The following is a 21853-nucleotide window of genomic DNA, read 5'->3' as shown; positions in this document are numbered from 1 at the left end:
GATTCCGTATGAAATACGAAATCATTAGAAAAGTATTACTTAATTTTTTCGTAATGGCTACGGAACCCTATTTTGGGCGTGTCCGACACGCTCTTGGCCGGTTTTTTATTTACTTGAATTCACATCACAATCACAAACACACACAAACATCACGCACACAATCGTTACCGCTTCGGAGCCACTTTTCGCAATTTTAGGTTTTAACTTAAAACTTTTAAGTACGTAAGTTTTAGGTGCTAAACTCAAACCTAGGAAGTCGTTCTCATCCACTTCTAGACCCCGGACAGACTTGATATTTGGTACGATACGGAGTTTCAACGACAACACGAGTACAGTCAACAAAAAGTTTTCATTTTTGTTTGTGTCGCATGTGGCGGCGTCGTGTCGTGGTCGTGTCGTCGTCGTGTCGTGGTCGCGTCACGACACGAGCTGGCGCCCGCGGCCTCGCCCGCCGCCGCCGCGCCATCGCCATGGCCAAGGCGACTGTAATTACATGATGCGGTTACAATGCACCGAGAGGAAAACCTGAGAAAATCACTTGTGAGGAACGGAACGTTAATGTGACAATTGTCTTCTCGCTCCCTCATGAGGGCTCTCGCTCTCTCTGGATTTTGGCCTTGTTTAGCGTAGTGTGCAAGTGAATAAAAAACCATTATTAATTAATTAACGCGGTTTTATTCACATATACGACATTTGGCGACGAGAAATAGAACCCAAGGACAAAGTTCTAATAATAATCAGAGCACCCGAACATAAAATCAGTGAATAGATCGCGGCGAAATTTTCGTTCAAGTCTTCAAGTCAAGGGTCGCCATATTGTGTTGTGTTTGTTGGCAAGTACAAGCCGACCGGCATAACAACATTTTTAGGATGTCATGACTGATTCAATCAGTTCGGAAGATGAAAAAGTAACTTGGTCTAATGCGGAAGACAGTGGATTAGACAACATCGCGCTTGTGAAGTCAGGAAATCGATCATGTATTTATAAGTGCACAAAACCCGAACTCCTAAGCATTTTAGAGGACGAGAACATAAGTTACAAAACGAGCGCAAGCGTAGATAACTTGAGGAAACTTCTTAGTAATTACTATAAAAGAAAACTAAGTAACAAAAAACAGGAATCTACTCCAAGTCTGCAGTCGAATATAGGAAAGATGTCGACAAGTGAGCTGAAACAATTTGATGGAGAAAAGTGGGAAGTGTTCATAGAACAATTTGAATGCTACGTGTTAGTAAATGATATAGGAGAAGTAAAGAAAATACCATTGTTGATCACAAAATTAACTCCACGAGTGTTCGAAACGTTAACATACTTATGTTCACCAATAAAACCAACAAAGAAGACATTTGAAGAACTATGTAAATTACTCAAAGATAAGTACGCTAAACCATTATCATCAGCTTTAGAAAAAATAGCATTTAGAAAGAGAAATCAGTTACCAAACGAGAAAATACTAGAATACAGCATTGAATTGAGAAAGTTAGCAGCACGATGCAACTTTAAAGACGCCGAAGATCAAATAAAGGAAAAATTTATAGAAGGTGTTCATTCTAAAATAATTAAATTTGAGCTTATGAAAAGTGAAACAGAACAGTCTCTAGAAAAATGCATAGAAGTAGCACGAACTGTCGAAGCAGCATTGTTACATTCTGATAGCCCAAGTGAAGTGACAGAAATTTTTTACAGTCAGGGTAAAGTCAAGCCGGTGCCAAGACAAAAGAATAAGTTCAATAATAACCGCCAGTCAAATAATGTGCAATGTTTCTGCTGTGGAAAACAAAACCATATAAAAGCAGAATGCAGCCTGAAGAGAAAGTTCTGCTCAGAATGCGGCCAACAAGGGCACATCTACAGGATGTGTCCAAGAAAACAACGTCAGACCAATGTACTGGAAGTGGAACCAGAGAACAAAAATGAAAGTGAAGACGCAGTGAGCTCTATTAAGGAATTATATGAAGAATATGAGACCTATACATTTAATAGCGTAAGTAGGATACCGCCTCACTTCTTGACCTTAAATATTAATGGTCAAGATGTGTCTTTTCAATTAGACACAGGATCTGACGTCACAGTCATGTCATTGTCAGACAAAAATAAATATTTAAAATCATTTAACCTGACAAGTTGTAATGTATTGTTTAAAAATTTTGATCAGAGTGTGACCAAGCCATTAGGCATAGTAAAGGATATAAATGTAAAATACAAAGAAACAGCCAGACAATTAAATTTATTTGTGGTAAAAAATAATGCGCCTCGGGTGATAGGTCGCGATTGGCTTAATGAATTAAATTTATGGCCCCCAAATTTAGATAATAGTGTTAATATTCATACTAATGTACTTGAAAATGTTTCAGATGCTCAACAATCAGTAAAAGACCAGTTCGCAGAAGTATTCACGCCGGGTTGGGGGAACTTTAAAGGTGAAGTTATCAATTTGAAATTAAAAGCAGAGGCAAAGCCTAAGTGTCTACCAGTTCGGCGGGTACCATTTGCGCTTCGGGAAAAGGTAAATAATGAGATTACTAGATTATTAAACAATGGACGTATAACACCCGTCAGTCAAAACGAATGGGGTACACCAGTAGTTCCAATATTAAAACCAGATGGTTCAGTCAGACTGTGCGGGGACTATAAATTGACAGTAAACCCAAATCTAGAGGTTGATCATTTCCCTTTGCCCCATGTAGATGACATTTTGAATTCCCTCCGGGATGGTGAATATTACTGCGAACTAGATCTTAAAGAGGCATACTTACAGGCCCCTCTTAGTGCTGAAAGCCAAGATTGTACAACCATTGTAACAGAGGTAGGCACATATAAATATAACTACTTGCCTTATGGTGTTAGTTCGGGACCGGGGGCATTTCAACGGCTAATGACAAAAAAGTTGAAAAACATACCCAACACGGTTGTATTCATTGATAATATATACATTAAGGGTTCAACATTAGAACATACTAAAAATACATTGTGTCAAGTTTTGAGTAAACTACAGGAATGTGAGTTTAAGTTAAAGCCAGAAAAGTGTAAGTTGTTTACAACCAATTTAGAGGTGTTTGGTTTTAATGTAAACAAAAAGGGTATCAGTTTAATAAAATCTAATATTGAGCCATTGCTTAAGGCTAAAGCACCAACAAACCTGTCTTTGCTGAAATCCTTTTTGGGAAAAATTAATTATTACTCTCGCTTTCTGCAAGATATGGCAACAACTCTAACGCCTTTGTATGATTGTACTAAGAAAAATAAATTTATATGGACAGATGAATGTGACAAAGCTTTTGAAGCTATTAAAAATAAATTGGCATCTGCAAGTAATTTAAGACATTATGACTCAGAGTTGCCATTAATATTAACATGTGATGCGTCAGATACTGGTCTTGCTGCAGTCCTGTCAAATCGAGACAAAAATGGTGTTGTGAAACCAATTGCGTTTGGTAGCAAAAAGTTAAGTGATATAGAGCGTAGATATTCAACAATAGATAAGGAGGCTATGGCAGTCATATTTGGAATAACAAAATTTTATAATTATACCTATGGGCGCTATTTTGAACTAGAGACGGATAATGCAGCACTAGTGCGGATTTTTGGCCCAACAAAAAGTATTCCAAAGATGGCCGCCAAGAGATTGCAGCATTATGCCATATTTTTGTCTGCATTTAATTACAAAGTGAGACACATTAAAACGACAGAAAATCCAGCCGATTTCCTGTCAAGATCAGCAGCTGAAATAAAGAATGAACATAAAGAAAATCATTCTCTGTGTATTGATGCAAACGCTAGTCTAGAGGTGTATACTAACGATTCGGAAATGAAAACATTAGATTGGAAAATAATACAAACAGAATCAAAAAAAGATATAATATTTTCCAAAATTATTAGATTTATGACAGATGGCTGGCAAGAAAAAAAGGAATTAGACAAACAAATATTACCATTCTATAATCGGAAAAATGAGTTGACATTAGATAGGGTTGTTTATTTTGGGGGTACCGTGTATTAATACCTAGTAACATTCGAGAAGCAGTTTTAGCGGAACTGCATAAGAGTCATTTGGAATCGTTAGAATGAAAGAGATTGCGAGGTCATATTTTTGGTGGCCTAGTCTAGATTCAGAAATTGAGGAAATAACAAAAAAATGTATAATTTGTTTAAATAACAGTAAAACACCATCTAAAACCCAGAAACCATGGCCTCTGCCTCCTTCCGCTTGGTACAGAATTCATGCGAGATTTTTTAGGTCCATTTCAAAATAAAATGTTTCTAGTGGTAGTAGATAGCTATTCAAAATGGCCAGAAGTTTTTGAAATGACAAATATCACAAGTAAACGCACAATAGAAGTTTTAAAAACATTATGTACACGATTTGGGTACCCCGTACACTTAGTAACAGATAATGGCCGCTCATTTACAAGTCAAGAATTTAAAGAATTCTGTGAAATTAATCATATTAAGCATACATTCACTCCGCCCTATCATCCCGCAACCAACGGCGCCGCAGAGAGATTCGTGGAAACTTTTAAATCGGCAATAAACAAAATAAGTCAAAATGGCCACAGTTTGGTATCAGCTGTCAATTTGTTTTTGTTTGATTATAGGAGCACACCACAACGTACAACGGGGGTTTCACCTGCTCGTTTAATGCTTGGTAGAGAGATCAGGAACAGATTTAGCTTATTACGGCCACCACCTCTAGTTGAAATAGTGCAGGAGAGAGTGGATAAGAGGGACCAAGGGAAACGGGAAATTAAATTTGAAATCGGACAAAAAGTGATGATTCGAGATTACAGAAAGGAGTCTAGGCATGGATCCGGGGTTTAGTTATACAAGAGTCCATACCTGGTGTGACTTATGTTATTGATGTAGAAGGCTTACATGGAAACGCCATATTAACCAATGTTACCTTGTTCCGATACTTTAGAATAAGATTGTAAAAGTAGCACCTAGGAATTTAGTGTTCTGCATAGATTGGTGGGGGAGAGTGTGAGGAACGGAACGTTAATGTGACAATTGTCTTCTCGCTCCCTCATGAGGGCTCTCGCTCTCTCTGGATTTTGGCCTTGTAAAGCGTAGTGTCAAGTGAATAAAAAACCATTATTAATTAATTAACGCGGTTTTATTCACATATACGACATCACTGTTATAAGGATTCTCTGCGTTGCAATAAAAAGGAAAATGTATTTATTTCAATATATAGAGACACAAGTAGGACGGTTAGTGACCTAGCTGATACAGAAATATGTATCCTTAACCGTGACGATCCCACTCTTCTAGAATAAAATGTTATTAACATAACAGGAAAAATAAGTTCAGCTTCAACTTTCAATTTAACTTAGTACACAATAAAATTACATACAAAACAAATACAAAATACATACATACATACAAAATTATATACACATAAAAAATAAGTATGATAAAAATAAACATTAAATGTATAATTATTAGTAGGTACACACATAAAAAAAAATATTATTATTATTTTTTTTACATTTTATATCATATTATTAAGCGTTTACCTTTACTTGTCCAAATTTCATTTGCCCGAATTTCACTTGCCATGAAATATATAGAACCGTGCGGTTTTCAGGATTTTTTATATATTATATAGAATGCAATAGGTTAGGTTACGTTAGTTTAATATCAACACTGAAGAAATTAGTATTTCAGAAATTAATTACTTTATGGCAAATGAAAATTCTAGAAAACGACACATTCGGGCATATGAAGTTCGGGCAAACGATAGAGAACCATTATTAAGTATTTTTCCTATTTTGTAATTTTTGTGTATCATGTGTGTGTCGAATAAAGTTTTCATTCATTAATTCAATTCAATGATCATTACGATAGCGTTTTGCTGACCAGAGAGGACGTACAATATGCTCTGATGATCGCGATCGCACTTACACACGCATATTCTTACACCGTGTCACTGAAATAAGTGACGAAGACGATTGTGATTGCGAGTGCATTAGACAGTAAGGTCGCAAAAGGTCTTACTCGTATTTTCTAGCGCACTTTGAATCATTCATTCACCATTTCTTTCTGTCACACGGAATAGCTTGAGGGTGGAAAGAGGTGGTGAATCGCGAGCGTCCGCGCATTAGACAATACGTGGCAGAGTTCTCTCGCCATCTGCCAGCTTTGGAGTTGCTAAGTGGTTCTAGAATTGCCGTATTTAAAATGCATATACGAATAAACAAGGTAACCCTTCTACGAGTATTAAAATAGTCTTTGCCAATTCAAGCTGGCGCACATGACGGCCTACAGCGGCCTACTAAGTGTGAACCTGTAGGGAATCTATTGGGACAATTTTTAAATACAAGTATCTTAAAAAATACGAAGATAGTCGTAGTAGGTAAAAACGTTTTCAAACAGAGAGCCCAACAGAGAGCTCCGACACGTCATGACACACCGACACCGACCACAGAAAGTCCGTATTACATTTTTCAACAAAAATATAGAGCACAAACTTCGTTTACCTACTAGTATCTTCCTTATCTCTCTACAGATATTTACGAGTACGTCTTTGTTTCATTTTCCGGTTTTTGTATCACGATTTCACGGTTTTTTCACATCCAATTTTAACCAAAAGCAGGTGGGAGGGAGGGGTTCATTTTAATTGTTTAGCTAGTAACTCCATCATTTTCGTGATCGTGAACAGATTTTTTTATTGGTATTCATGCCCTACGTTTTACAGTCAACTCTGAGACTCAGACCAACACACTACTTATCATTAGTTCAGTGGGTGTATTAGATTTATGTGGTCACCTGGCATCCACGTTCCAAAGTCTGTTATCAGCTGCCACCGGCTGAGTTAAGAGCGACCGGTCCGATAACCGCGTCTCTAGTCCCCTGCTTTAGAACCCTGGACGAGAACGAGCCTGGAGCTAATGACGGCCCTGCTGGGCTACTCCGAAACTCGACTCGAAGTTCGTGTCGTGCGGTCGACACTTACCTGTTTGATACGAGAGCGAGAGGGATCGCATGACGAACTTCGAGTTTCGAGTTTCGGAGTAGCCCGCCTGCGCCGAGACGCAGCGGCGGTGACTTCGCACGCGGCCCGCACTGCGGCGGTTAATGGGAGACGAAAGTGGAAGCGAGATAACGGGCGCCGCGGGCCACACTAACGTACATACTATACAATCTCTTTAGTAAATCACAATATCACAATATAGTAAACAGTATAGAATACAGAGGTATATAAAGAAAATTTTCCAAGGTAAGTAATAGACGGGCTTATTCGCTTCAGAGCAATATTTTATTTTCTGAGCAAATTTTACAATAGAATGATTTTAGCAGGTGATGCAATTTAGAATAGAGCAATAACCAAAATACATAAAACTAACCACACACACAAATACATATAAATATATACTTAGCATTATATTAATAAACTCATGGTTAAAATGAGAGATAGTGCTTTCTAAGCGTAGACTTAAAGTTAGATAAGGACTTTAGTCAAAAGGTAAGGAGTTCAAGAACAAAGTAGTCTGAACACTAAATTAATAGACATTGAATTTAGTGTTTGAAAGAGGAACGGCAAGGAGACAGTTCTGAGAGTATCGACATTGAACATAGCTACATTGCGTCTTAAATTAGTCTGAAATATTTTCATCACATGATTGAAATAATTTGATTAGACAACCCTGATTTCATTGAGCCAATGCATTGCTAATCCATGCTATAATATTATAAATGGAAAAGTATGTGTAATTGTGTGTTTGTCCGTCTTTCACGTTGAAACGGAGCAACAGATCGACGTGATTTATAGCATAGAGATAGTTTATGGGCCAGAGAGTGACATAGGCCGAGGGAACAGCGCGCGACAACCGAACTCCACGCGGGCAAAAGCTAGTATAGAATAAATAATCTTGTTTATTTATTTCACTGTCAATTACATCTACAGTCAACGTTATAAATAAGTGATCACTTTTGTACCTTGTCACTTTAACGTCATGTTTGAAAAGCCATACGAAATTGAGTAACGAAACGACTGAAAGCAACAAGGTACAGAAATGATCACTTATTTATGACGTTGAATGTATGTACATAACTTACGTATTGACATCATAGACCATCCATATAGTGCTCACAAATTGACGCTGGAACAACATAAATTATTGACAACTTACAAGTAGATAACGCAACGAAAATGCGTATTTTTTAATACATTTATTTGTATGAGGCAGCGACCTGCGACGAGAGCCTTAATAAACAGATATCGCGCAGGCCCCTCGCACCAGCCTTCATAACCTTGGAGTGCATCGAACTGAACTCGACCGCAACCTGATTGAGGCAGGGTTTGTTTCCGCATGGAGCGAACTAGCCTTGCGGCTGCAGCGCGTCTCACTCGCTCGCACGCGCGGGAGCGGGACGCACGAACAGCTGATAAGTTGAACTGCTTTCCATGTACTCGGCGACAGATGGGAGCACTAGGCTGCGCGCGCGGCGATGCTCTTCTCGAAGACATTCAGAAGTGACAAATACTGAGACGTTCTTAAGTATCATTCTGGGAAGTAGGTACCGCACGGTACGGCACCCCCTTTATTTGGTTTAAAATAATGGTGATCCCTTCATAAACGTACCTAAATGGAATCCTGGCACACGTTGTCAAGACCTCTCAAAAACTTGGTGCAGACTTGAGTTTTTAGGGTTCCGGAGCCAAAATTTCAAAAATGGAACCCTGTAGTTTCGCCATGTCTGTCTGTCCGTCCGTCCGCGGCTTTGCTCAGGGACTATCAATGCTAGAAAGCTGTAATTTTGCACGGATACATATATGTAAAGTATGTCGACAAAATGGTACGATAAAAAATAAAATAAAAAACCATAGACGTACAGTGGGGGTGTTTTTTTTTTCATCCAACCCTATAGCGTGGGGTATCGTTGGATAGATCTTTTAAAACCATTAGGGGTTTGCTAAGACGACTTTTCGATTCATTGATTTTGAACGAAATACGTATTCAACTTTAATTGCAAATTTTCATTAAAATCGAGCGCCCCCCCCCCCCCTCTAAAATCTAAACCGGTGGGTGGAAAAATTTGAAAAAATACAGGATGGTAGTAAGTATATCAAACTACGAAATCCTTAGAAAAATATTACTTATTCTTTTCGTAATGGCTACGGAACCCTATTTTGGGCGTGTCCGACGCGCTCTTGGCCGGTTTTTTAAGGTGATAGAAGCGTCGCATTCTCTCAAGTTAAAATTAAAAACTCAAGTCTGCGATGTCTTGCGTCTTGCAGCTTGCTCTGGAGATCGATAGACAGATAATATTATAATTTCAGCCTAAGTAACATCTCTTCATAAAATTCACATAATTATGATGTAACTCAAATAAAAGGTTGCGTGCTTCATATATTAACTTCCCAAACAATGGAATGTAGTTGTTATAAAAAGTCAACAATAGCTAAAATAGCGTCAAGATTTACCTCGGGACCCAGCCAAGTTACTTGACCCCAAAAGTAACCTTTATTCAAATCGAGTAACATAGATGCAGAACTTTACGCTGCAGTCAGTCAGTTAAGATGCAGTTGCGTCGCTACGAGTATTTGAGCTCGATCGAAGTTATCGTTAGTTAATTTTTCACTAGACCACCATTTTTAGTTTTAATTTTTATTTTGCTATTTTAAGTTAGTTTTAGTTATGTTCATTTTATACTTAGTCCCTGTTTTTATACCCACTTTTATTGTTAAATAAATTCTATGCCCTCACTAGACAAATAACGACCATTTTTTTTTTTTTGATAAAATGTATAGCTGTTGACTTTTTCAGAAATCGTCTTCACTAGATCTCGAAGAAAGACTCTTTTGTAATGTCATTCATTATTTAGACAAAAACTGAAAAAAATAGACAAATGATTGAGCTATAAACACGTGGCGCCTATACGGACGAATAGTTTTATGTTTATATCTCTCTCAGTGAACTCTTTGAACACAAAGAAGCTGATTGCTCAAAACGTCAAAGACTTCAGTTTCAAAGTCGGTTATAAAAATTACTTTTTTAAATTTTTCGTCCCCAAAGAACCGCTATTTACAAAAATATCAAAACTGCTCACAAAAATTTATGAGAATCAGTTGGAAAATGCGACCTGTTGAGAATAGCCGACCAAAAGCTGATAATTGATGCTTCATTTGCACTTCACCCTTCGTTCTACGATCAACTCTCTCCACCAGGAGGGTACTGTGGGGACTGTAACTTGGTAAGAGCTTAGGTAATGGGGATCTACGCGCGTGACTTTAAACTCATTAAATAAACAACGTTGTTCTTCAATTATTTAGATTTATTGTGAAACTTGGTAGCACTTATAAATACATTTACATAGATGGTTCTAGCCGCTCAGGCTGTCGGGAGCAATCTGCGCTCCGGCATGTATACCGCTGTCAATCGTTTTTAAAGTCGAATTCAAGAAACATACAATATAAAAAATCCTATCCTTATACAAAACAACGTCAATCTAACCTGCCAGGTGGTCAGTTTTACCACCTGCCAGCGGTAAGCGGTATGCAGCCTAGTTCCTACAGTACTATGAAATTCGAAAATTGAAGTTCGTTCTTGCCGTCCCGCAGACGCTAATATTATTTAATACGAGAGTGAGAGGGACGGTACGATACGACCTTCTATTTTCGAATTTTGTAGTAGCCCTTCTGGAGGGTATTGCGTTATTCGAAAATCTCTTACTCTCATATTAAATAATTTAAGCATCAGCGGGAGCGGGACGGCAAGATACGAGTACGAAATTCGTATTCAGCACTCGTGGTTTAGAGCTTGAACTTGTGACTGCGATGGTGTGGTGCGATTACGATTCAAAGAAGGTTATAGTATGCGCCGCCGCCGCCTCATCGCGTGAGCTAACGAACTCGCCTCTGCCGGGATTACACTAACCACGTCGCTTATCAACTAATCCTTCGGTTTTTTCCTACAAGTCAAAAGATAGTAATTAGTGGCGTTCTCTCGCGTCGCGCTCGTGCGAGGCACGACAATACCTGGTCAGAGGCTCAGGTGCCGGGTGCCGGCACGGGGGCCCATTTAGATGGGTCAGTAGGTACATAGTCATAGAAAGATCTGTCTTAAGGAACCTTGGCATCGATATTAGTGACAAGATAAACATCATTTCTTGTCGGTTGAATATGTATCTGCTCGTTTGTTTCTGGCTGCGAGTACAGGCGACCCCACTGGTGCGTACTTCTCTCTAAAACTAGGAGTGACACGGTTGGACACCCCCGAATTATGACGCGCTTCGTCTTTGTATATTTTTGTTTAATTGATAATAGAAAGAAAATACCTGTCCAATATTTTCTAATAATCTAACTGACGGATTAAATAGAATAATCTTTTTTCACACCTCTCATTCAGAAAAGTAACTTTTCCTCCCTGACGAGAGAATGCAAAGTGCAAATTTTCTGTTTTCTAAAGTGTTTTATTGCAAATGCTATTTATTGAACTTGATAATTGTAAAACCACGCCATTGTCCATGATGGTTGCGCTTAATTATATTTATATTTAAATCATTTATTTCATTTTATAAGTCTTATGCATATGTGAAATGATAGTAGTATGCATTCTCTGGGAAAAAATTATTTTCATCTTATCAAGTTGTAACGCGATTATTTCATCTTGACACTTGAATCCCTCATTATGCTGAGTATTCTACTTTAGAATCCCTCGCCATGCTCAGGATTTTACTTTAGAATCCCTCGCCACGCTCAGGATTCAATTTTAGAATTTTTCGCTACACTATGTACCGCCCTCGCCGTAAATATATCATTTTGCTCCCTTGTGACATAAATAACTATTTTTTAAACAGGAGACTACCCAAAACTTCACAAAACGTACTAATTTGTACTATCATAATTGCCTAAGGTATTTGTAAATATATACATTGAACTAACTTAAAATATAAACATACGGCTGGGTTGTCTGAGGTTTTCAGTTATTTAATTAACACCTTGTATTTGTCAAAAATTATGTAAACCCGACGATCAACACCCAGGTCATGTATAGCAGCTATACCTCTCTGAGAAGTGACCAAATATTTTTGCTCGTCATAGTAAATATAAATTACCAATCTACTGTAAAAGGTGCGAATGAGAAGCACGCGCTCGTGACGCGCGTCTTGCTCCCTCCCGCGCAGCGCAGTGTCGCCGAGATGGTTCGAGGCATGTTTTTTCCATACAATAGTCACTGTGTCAACTCAAGTTGGGTTAAGCTTAACTAGATTTGTCCGTGCCATGCTCGGTAGTGCAAAAATTTGCACCGTCCTGTCTGAACCAACGTCAAAAAGCAGATTCGTAGAAAGTAAATCTATGTTACCCCAAATTTAACGCGAGGAAACCCGCAGGAAAAAGCTAAATTAAACCTGCTGAAATATTCCGGATCATTATTTAAATATAAAATAGGTTTATACTATAAGTTTGGCCTCAATCTGGTGGTAGGACCTTGTGCAAGGTCGCCCGGATTGCTACCACCATCTTGCTCGCTAATCCTGCCGTGAAGCAGCAGTGCTTGCACTGTTGTGTTTCGGCGTGGAGAGTAAGACAACCGGTGAATTACTGGCACTTGAGGTATCCCATCTTAGGCCTCTAGGTTGGCAACGCATCTGCAATTCCCCTGGTTTGCAGATGTTTATGGGCGGTGGTGATCTCTTACCATCAGGAGACCCACTTGCTCGTGTGCCAACCAGTCGTATAAAAAATAAAAAAAATAAAATAAAATCTCGCTTGATGGAAGGCGAAGATGAGGCCTAAGATGGAACCACGGTTGCCTAAAAGGTGTCTGTTCACTTTGACCTTAAAAATATCCAGGTTATAGCATTCCAGAAAAACTGACCCCAAATCATTTGTATAACACCTTGTAGGTGTGATAAAGTGATAAGATTAAGGATATCCTTACCAAGAAATATTGCTGGATGGACCATAGCTAAATTATAAAGCTGGTTTAAAACGAATCATCTGCATATTACTTTTATGCTGTACAGTCACCAGCAGTATCTCGCACAACAAAGCGTGCATATATCTGATTCGAGTGTATTTCCAGGGCCGGTAGGACGTGACAGATAAATTTCGCAGTATAATTGATGGGAGTCGTCTCTTCCCGTGGGCGTCTTGAAAGGCGACTAAGTAGGAGACCTAATGTAAGAGCGAGCAGCAACACTTTATGGTCAATGTTGAGCTCCGGGCTCCAGCATTGTGGTGTGGAGGGCAAGGGGAACACACCACACCATTTTCCCAAGGAAACCGTCGTGATGGTTCACTGATCCTCAACCATCAACAGCACTCCGTCAAGAATGCAGCGACTTAGTAGAGGGAGGTTGAGTCGAGTGGATTCATCCAAACTTTGGTATAAGTAAGAGGTACAGAACCAAGCGATCAAGCAAGGCAACGAGGCCCGCTACGCCAGCAAATCTGTGGCATAACCCTCCTTTTATGAAGTGATAGTGACAAAACAGAACGGAATAAGTGACCCGAATATTGATGGTTGCATTTCTCTACATGTGGTAGAGCATCCTGTACCACATGTAGTTCAAAATAGAATATTTGACACTATACTATTATTTGTTATCGGACGGTCTGTTGCTTTTAGCTCTGATGACTTTTACAGATTACTGGAGAAAGGACGAGGTGCCAGACGGGTCGCTCAGCAGAGGGAGTCAATTGTACTCGCAAGTGATGTTTAATACTAAGGGGCTGTTTCACCATCCATTGATTAGTATTAACTGGTGGTTAGGTGTGATGCCGTCTCTATTTGTTTTGTTCGAATAGACGGAGACGGCATCACATTTAACCGTCAGTTAACACTAATCAATGGATGGTGAAACAGCCCCTAAATCAAGCAATAAAGTCTCAATCTATTTATATGTTAGATATAGAGATAAAGTCTCATGGAAGGGCCTGACCATGACTCTAGGTAATTGCAAAGTTTCCGCGGAATAGTGGATAAACGAATTGTTGACTAGTTAACCAATAATTTCATTCAGACTCTTATAAAACCTATGTAGTTAATTTGAACCCGGAAGACCACATTCTTTTCTTTGCAAGTACCTATCTATTTATAATAATACTAGCGGACCCGGCAGACATTGTCCTGCCCGGTACAGCTACTACATTAAATATGATAACAATCGACAGCAGCGCCACCTACCCGGTCCAATTTTGTTCTCATACCGTCAAAGAATCTATTGCGATATACACACAAAATTTCATTTGAATCGATCCAGCCGCTTAGGAGTTAGGTGACCAACACACGTACATACAGGAGAATTGTATATATTAAGATAATAAATTAACTTATTTAAACACTTATTGGATTTGCCCCCCACCGTTTAAGCGTTGTGATTTTCGATGGCAAATAATGTAATTCTAACCACCACAATGCGTCGACGCTGCGGCCTGCTGCGGGCTACTAAATACGAAATTCGAAAATGGAAGTATGTGTCGTTCCGTCCCTCTGAGACTTATACTATTTAATACGAGAGTGAGAGGGATAGTACGATACGAACTTCGATTTTCGAATTTCGGAGTAGGCCCTCTGAGCTGCGCTGAGTCAGCGCGTCTCTTCGCTTCATCACAAGGCTTCGCGTTTCTAATGCGTCATCTTTCTGTTTGGTTATGACTCTTTATTTTGTTTTTAGTTTTGCGAATACTCTACTATCTGATAGTATTACCAATATACACATACGTATACATATATGAAAATTTGCTGTTCTACATTTGCCTATTGTATGTTTATGATGTGGGTGGAATTTATTAATATTTTTGCTATTGTTATTTCTTACAACTTTACTTATTCGCGTGAGCCTGAGAAGAATAACATACAATTGATTTAATTAAAAAATATATAAAGTAAGCTACTAGCCGCTACCCGCGACTCCGTCCGAGCAGAATTCACTCGTACCGCGGGAATCATGCAATTTTCCGGGACAAAACTATCCTAAATCCTACTCCAGGACCCAAACTATCTACAGTATGTTCAATGGTTTAGACGTGATATAGTAACAAACAAACAAACAAAATTTCGCATTTATAATATTAGTGTGATTAGTGGGAAGTAAAAATAAGTTAAATACTTGTGATGCAAACAAATACATAATTAAATACAATTACAGATTGGTTTTAAGAACAAAAATACCTCGTTGAGAATCAACAGAGGTTTTCCGAATCTTTGGTAATTTTTTTAACAGACTCATACATGTATTATTTATATACAGATATTTTGACTTTAGAGTGCTTTTTTGCAGTAGACCCGCCACAAGTGAAAGAGAAGAACTTATGGTTAAATCGAGAAAAAAAAACGGCAATCAAAGGCATTAGAAGGCATTGTCCCGCTCCCGCTGCCGCGCCGGCGCTGTCAATGCCGGCGCGGACGCGGCGCGTCACCTCACGCAGAATTAGCACCGTCGTGTTGACTCTCATCCTCGCCGCGTCCTGCGCCTGCGCGTTGCGCAAACAGCGTTGCGCGGAGTTGCGTGCGCCAGCGCAGCTGGAGCGCTGGCCGCTGTGACTAAACGCAAACAATGCGCGGCGAGACCAATCCGCCGCGGAGATCGCACGGCTTCAGCGACTGATCGCCCGAGATAAAACCTGTGCGCGCGCACCGCTGAAACCGACTTTAACTCTAAAGCGGTAAGACACCGCTTCCGTCTCATCCCCACGCAGGAACAGTTTTACGGCCGCGGACGATCGATCCTTATTTAAGTAACAGATCGGAAGGTTACGACTGTTTTATTGTTACTAGATGGAGTTGAAATTAAAATCCATTAGCGTAACGACTTCCAATGCCTTAAGTACACTCGAGAGGCTCTCGGCGTTACGTCCGCTGTAATCGTGAAGTCACGGACTTGTAACAGTTAAGATGGCGTTCACGGTTCCTACCTTAACGTTGGTTGTCCTGGTGCCCTGGTGCCTGTGGCGGCGCGCTGCCGGCGCCGTCGCGGCGGTAACTGAACAAATTTGCTTTGGGACGAGGCGGCCTCGGGACAGTCGCGCTGCGGGGGCGCAGCGGACCGGCGCGCGCGGCGGGCGAGGCGCGACTGCCTGATAACGGTGATAAGCTGCCCCGCGCGCGCGCCGCGCCGCGGCCTTGCTATTGGCCGGTGCAGCCTCAGGAACCTTGGCCACGGGTTACATAATTGCCGCGTAACAGGTCCGACACTTGACAGCTATTCACCTGCCAGCTGGCTCACCGCCGGCGGTGCTGGCACTGCTGGCAGCAGCCACAGGGTACGTTTGAGTAACAACTGCCTGCCTGAAAGAACCAAGTCCTTACTAAGTCATACATACCTGACCGAGGTTAGAATCAAAAAACTCCAGAGTAGCCGTACACCACTGAACCACTATCGGAATTCAACCTCAAGAATAACGTACTTAGGTAAAAAAACTCGAAAACCCGCGTTTAGACAGATTTTTCATTGAAATGGTAGAGCCTTATCCCCGAAATATAAACTAAATATAGGAGTTGCTTGTTTAAATTCAAATTCAAATCATTTTATTCAGTAAATAGGTCGCAATGGGCACTTTTACACGTCATTTTTAAACTACCAGCGCTTTCGGAAAGACCATCATTGCCAAGAAGAATGCGCCGCAAGAAACTTGTCAGAAAGTCATTTTTTCAAAATTAAATAATTAAAAATAAAATACTTAAGAACTGCAGTAAGTAAATAAATTAAAGAAAAAATACAAAATAATAATAATAATAATACAGGGATGTATGGGGTCCCTTAGTTACAAAACTAAACACTAATATCTACGTTCAGTGGAAGTGTAGAATGCTTCCACCGTCATAAATTTAAATAATAATAATAATAATTTAATTCTGAAATATGCATTTCAGGTCAAGTAACTATTAAGCTTTTGGATTTCGAAGGCAAGCTCACGTCTGCCGCCCCCAAAGTTAGCTCACACGCACTCATGTCATGCTCTGAAAGCAGAGCGGTACCGAGGGCATGGTATTGCTTCCGTTCCCATAAGCTCTATGGAATCGTCTTGGGAACTTCGATGTCGCGAGCCTGTGACTAGAAATTAAACTAAAATAGTTATTTGTGCAACAAGAGAGCAAAGTTGCTTTCTATTGCGAGTGTTGATTTTGAATTCTATAATTGAATCACGAGCGTGAGCGAGTGATTCTAGGTTAGAATCCTGAGAGCAGCAAGGGATTCAAACACACACTTAATTTTAATGTAACAAGAATAAAACCACATATACCTACCTGTTTACAAAACGAACACAATGTTTTAAATATAATCCGATTATTATTCTTAACTTATTATTCTTCTGTTTCTACAAATATAATAATCACATTTAAAACCATTAAAAAAGTGGCCAGTAGGTAATACAAATCTCATACTCATAACATGCATTGTAATTGAACTTAGACCTTCTTGTAAAATATATCATACTATTTTTTAATACTGCAAAAAAGCCTCATCTTGGGTCATTAAAACGGTTGAACAATAAACGTATAATTTATTACAAATGTTATTAAACCTTTAAATATGATTTTATTAAGATTTCTATTAGAGATTTGTTACAAATTCATTCAATTTAACAAAATATTTATTCCAAATGTAGAGGCAGTATATGGAATTCTTTTATATAAAAAAAAACAAGAGAAGCGGCTTTCGTGCAACGAGGTTGCATATTTATTAAAAGATCGATTAAATTTACACGATATATTTTGAATACCATAAATTTAATTTAAGATTGTAATCAACACATTTGATCCTATCTCTCGCTTTTTTCGTGTTGAAGTGAAATGACAGATCAAAGTGAAGTTCAAATAATAATATTTGGAATTCAGTGAGTACACCCAACACTGTACTCAGCATTAAAAAAAATAATTAAAAAGTTACTTTGCCACCATTGCATTGTATGTAGAATCAAATACTGATCAAAAGGAATCAAACACGATATACCTATCTGCTATTGATCTGCGGTTGAGTCCGAAACGCTTCCGTGTAGTGTGGTGGTGGTGATAGTTGAGTTTGTGTGATTTGCGTGTGCTCTTACAGCGTGGAGGTGGAGGAGCTGCATGAAAACACATTTGTTGCATAGACGTAGCTATCATAAGGTTGCGGGTGGGCAAACTAATATTTTTTAGTTCATAACACTTCTGTTAATTTAATTAAACGATACCCAGGATTTTGCAGGTGGTAGGACCTTGTGCAAGGTCCGCCCGGATTGCTACCACCATCTTGCTCGCTAATCCTACCGTGAAGCAGCTGTGCTTGCACTGTTGTGTTTCGACGTGGAAAGACAGCCGGTGAAATTACTGGCACTTGAGGTATTCCATCTTAGGCCTCTAGGTTGGCAACGCATCTGCAATCCCCCTGGTGTTACAGATGTTTATGGGCGGTGTTGATCTCTTACCATCAGGAGACCCACTTGCTCGTTTGCCATCCAGTAGAATAAAAAAAAAACCAGGTGAAAAAAAAAACTTAAGTCTCCGAAGCCTTTTATCCTAAACATGTATTATCCAATATGCCGTCCCACTTCATTACAACCGCCTCGCCAACAATAGCTCTGTTTATTACAATAGAATATTTTTATAAATACACACGGAAGCGATTCCGTCAGCTAACCGATAAATGATTACCATATTCACAACAGCGGGCTGAATTTATTATGATCTCGTATCCTAACCCACATGACCTCAGGAAATTGACAATACCCAATACTGAATACATTTTCAACAGTATTTCATTCAAATTCACTGCAGTTGTATTCCATTGGCGACTGCAACCAATCCTATGATCGCAACCGACGACCGAGTCGCGTGACTCCATAGGCGTATACGAGTATAGAGGGGGGGCCGGGTGGGCCGTGCCCCCTCCCCAGTATGGTCTAGTGCCCAACCCAGGATTTTTTTTATTCGACTCGATGGCAAACGAGCAAATGGGTCTCCTGATGGTAAGAGATCACCACCGCCCATAAACATCTGCAACACCAGGGGTATTGCAGACGCGTTGCCAACCTAAATGCCTAGATGGGATACCTCGCGTGCCAGTTATTACCCCAGGATGTTGCTACCGATTCCAAATTCTATATACTGATATCCTTACACAAGAAGCCAGGCCAGCATCCTACGCACAGAAATACTCGTACAAGATACTCGAAAAACCATAAAAATATGGTATGGGCTAGTGCTGCACTCTGACGGGATAAAATTGCAGTAATATTCCCTAACGTGGAGGCTCAGAGCGCTTTCACAATACATAATAGGCGTTTTTGTAGCGCAACTGTAGCGCTTCTAAGTTGCGGTGCAGTAGCGCGACTCGTGTCCATACAGCGCGACTGCAGCGCTCCGAGCTAGCGGTGGCAGATACTGGGACCAATCAAAAGTAATCGTCTGCTGCATGTGAAATTAAATTGACCAATGAGAAAGCATAATTTTTATGGTTTTCATGTAGTGTTTTTATTATGTTTTAGGTGGGTAGGTAGGTACTGGCCACTAAGAACGAACTCTTTAAAAAAATGACCCAAAAAACTAAAATCGGCGGAAGCAACGCATTCTTTGGGTTGTTATTGTTTGTTTTGTGATAAAGTTTCTTATTTCCTCGCAGTGGTCGTCAAAAGCACAATGTTTAGTCTCGGCCAAAAGTGCAATTAATGAACTCATATTATCGAAGGCCTCCCCTCCAGTTCGGCCTTCAAATAACTCGTTCATCTATTGCTTACTTCCCAGCCTCTACAACAATTATTATTCTTGAAATAACAATAGCAACCGTCTCCTGAAAAAGACAAACTTCTCAAAACTAATTTAATTTCACCAAAAATGTATGTCTAAGAACATTGAATATTTTTACGAATATTAAATTATTTTAGGGTTAAGATGACACAAACTAACTTAAGTATCGTATTTAGAAACATTAATTTATAGTTTATTTTATTTTTCATATTGCTGCTGCTCCGGCTGAACAGCCGGTTTTTCCTGTGCCTTTATTGAACCTGCGCGCGCATCGAAACTGCGGCGCGCGAAAAAAACAAAACTTAGGCGCCATTTTCCGTAAATATTTAGTCGAGTTTCTGCTGTGTGATTAATTTACAATCAAAAATGTCTACTTAAAATAGTGAAGACGAGCAAAATATTAATTCATCCCCGCCGGCGCCGGAAATACTTATCGAGGCACGAAACGCGAGTGATAGCCGTTACGAAACATTTAATCGGTGGAAAAAAAACAGCAAAAACGCGAAGTCAAATTCGGAGAACGTTTTTTTATCCTACTACAATGAACTGACCAATAAATACAAGATGGTGTACGTATATTACTCCCATGTTGAATAGCACAGTAAAGAGCAAAAATGAAGTTAATTTATAATTTTATTATAATCCTAATAGTAACTTGACGGCACGTTCTGACGGATATACTTATTGGTCGAAAGTCAAAAGTGTTGTCACCAACCGATGTTGAAACGTTTCACTTTCTTCGACTCAGTATTTGGCAACAAAGGTCAGTTGAACTTTATAAAAGTTACCTACTAGTAACAATAATATATAAGTTTTAAGTTTGTTCCTCGCAATAAATATATCGCGTATGAATTCGCCACTAGAGGCGCTAGTGTAGAAATGTCATATTTCACTGTTTTTGGGTGAGCTACGCGGGTTTATTTATAATTAGAATAGAATAATTTTGTGAATATTTTGCAATACCTGAAATTAGGTAATTATGACGCGTTACGGTTACGGCAATGAATGTCTGTGTTTGAGACAGTTTTGTCTGTCGGAAAACTTTGTCTTACCTGTTTTTCCGAACAAAACGGGACTACGCAACACTGTGGCATGGGAAAATAATCTTACAAATCGATATCTAACAAATCGCCTACGTCTCGCGCTTACAATAATGCCTCGTCTGCAATGACCAACTTAGCACACTTGTATCATAATGTACTATTATAGATGACGCTGAAATACGATGTATGTACACAGGTCGCTTCACAAGAGCTGAAACGCACGGGAAATTATCTGTGTTCAAATATGATAACCTAACCAACAACAAGTTGGAACACCTCCGACTTTGCCACTTCAAAGTTCAATTATCTCCAAAACATGTCTAAAAACCATCGCTAGAAAATCTGCTTTCAAATAAAAAAAACTGACACACAGACATACAGACACACAGCGGTCAAACTTATAACACCCCTCTTTTTGCGTAGGGGGTTAAAAATGACATGCATCTGTCATTTTCCTACAAAAATGTCAAAGTGACATTACTTCGTTCAATCCATTCGTGCCAACTCTTGTTGATCGACCTGTATGAATATTTGTTTACATAAGCCAGTTTAAAAATAAATACCAAAAAAATGCGCGATGCGGGATCAATAATCGTGTTATTTTAAACTTAACAAACGCGGCCTTTATTCTATATAATATAATCATACATCGATTGTATGATATAGGTTAGTTCAGTACGTTATTGTTAACAGCGATGTTATCTGTTTGTATTCCCGCACAATCGAGGATGGGTAACGCCATCTATCAGCGGCGCGCGGCACGCGGTCCGGAAATAACGCGGCTGTTTAGCTCTCGGCGCCGGCGCCGGCTCGTGCGTATATTTCGCGCGCGCGCGCAGTGCAGCAGGCCGCGGAGCGCGTGGACAAGTGACGGAGCTGGGACCCTCGGCGCCACGCTGTGGGCCACGCCACGGTACAACACCGGATTATTTGCAATTGAGTGCAGGTAAAGTAGTACTGCTTACACAGTGCCTTAAAATAAGAAGTGCCTATTTGAACAGATGGTGGTTAGGTTAGGTTGATTGAACTTACCTGTAAATATTTTCAAGATTTTCGGTCATGGAAAGCACCGGGATTATTGTCAAATTACCTGCAGATAAAATTGTCCCTGCAACACTCTGATACAAATCAAT

General features: G+C 39.6%; 2 protein-coding genes across 2 annotated transcripts in view; both read left to right on the top strand.

The window, feature by feature from the left end:
• Positions 1–21853, top strand: part of LOC141429542 (parapinopsin-like) — a gene marked incomplete in the record, with an annotated part of 194628 nt that overhangs the window by 41921 nt on the left and 130854 nt on the right.
• LOC141429378 (uncharacterized) lies at positions 590–3965 on the top strand. The gene is made up of 2 exons (XM_074089672.1): positions 590–1985; positions 2356–3965. Exons 1-2 carry the CDS (start codon positions 876–878, stop codon positions 2371–2373), a joined length of 1128 nt encoding a protein of 375 aa, XP_073945773.1. The 5' UTR covers positions 590–875; the 3' UTR covers positions 2374–3965.

This window comes from Choristoneura fumiferana, chromosome 7 (assembly GCF_025370935.1).
Source record: "Choristoneura fumiferana chromosome 7, NRCan_CFum_1, whole genome shotgun sequence".
Taxonomy (NCBI): domain Eukaryota; kingdom Metazoa; phylum Arthropoda; class Insecta; order Lepidoptera; family Tortricidae; genus Choristoneura; species Choristoneura fumiferana.
This window is presented reverse-complemented; position numbering and strand designations above follow the sequence as displayed.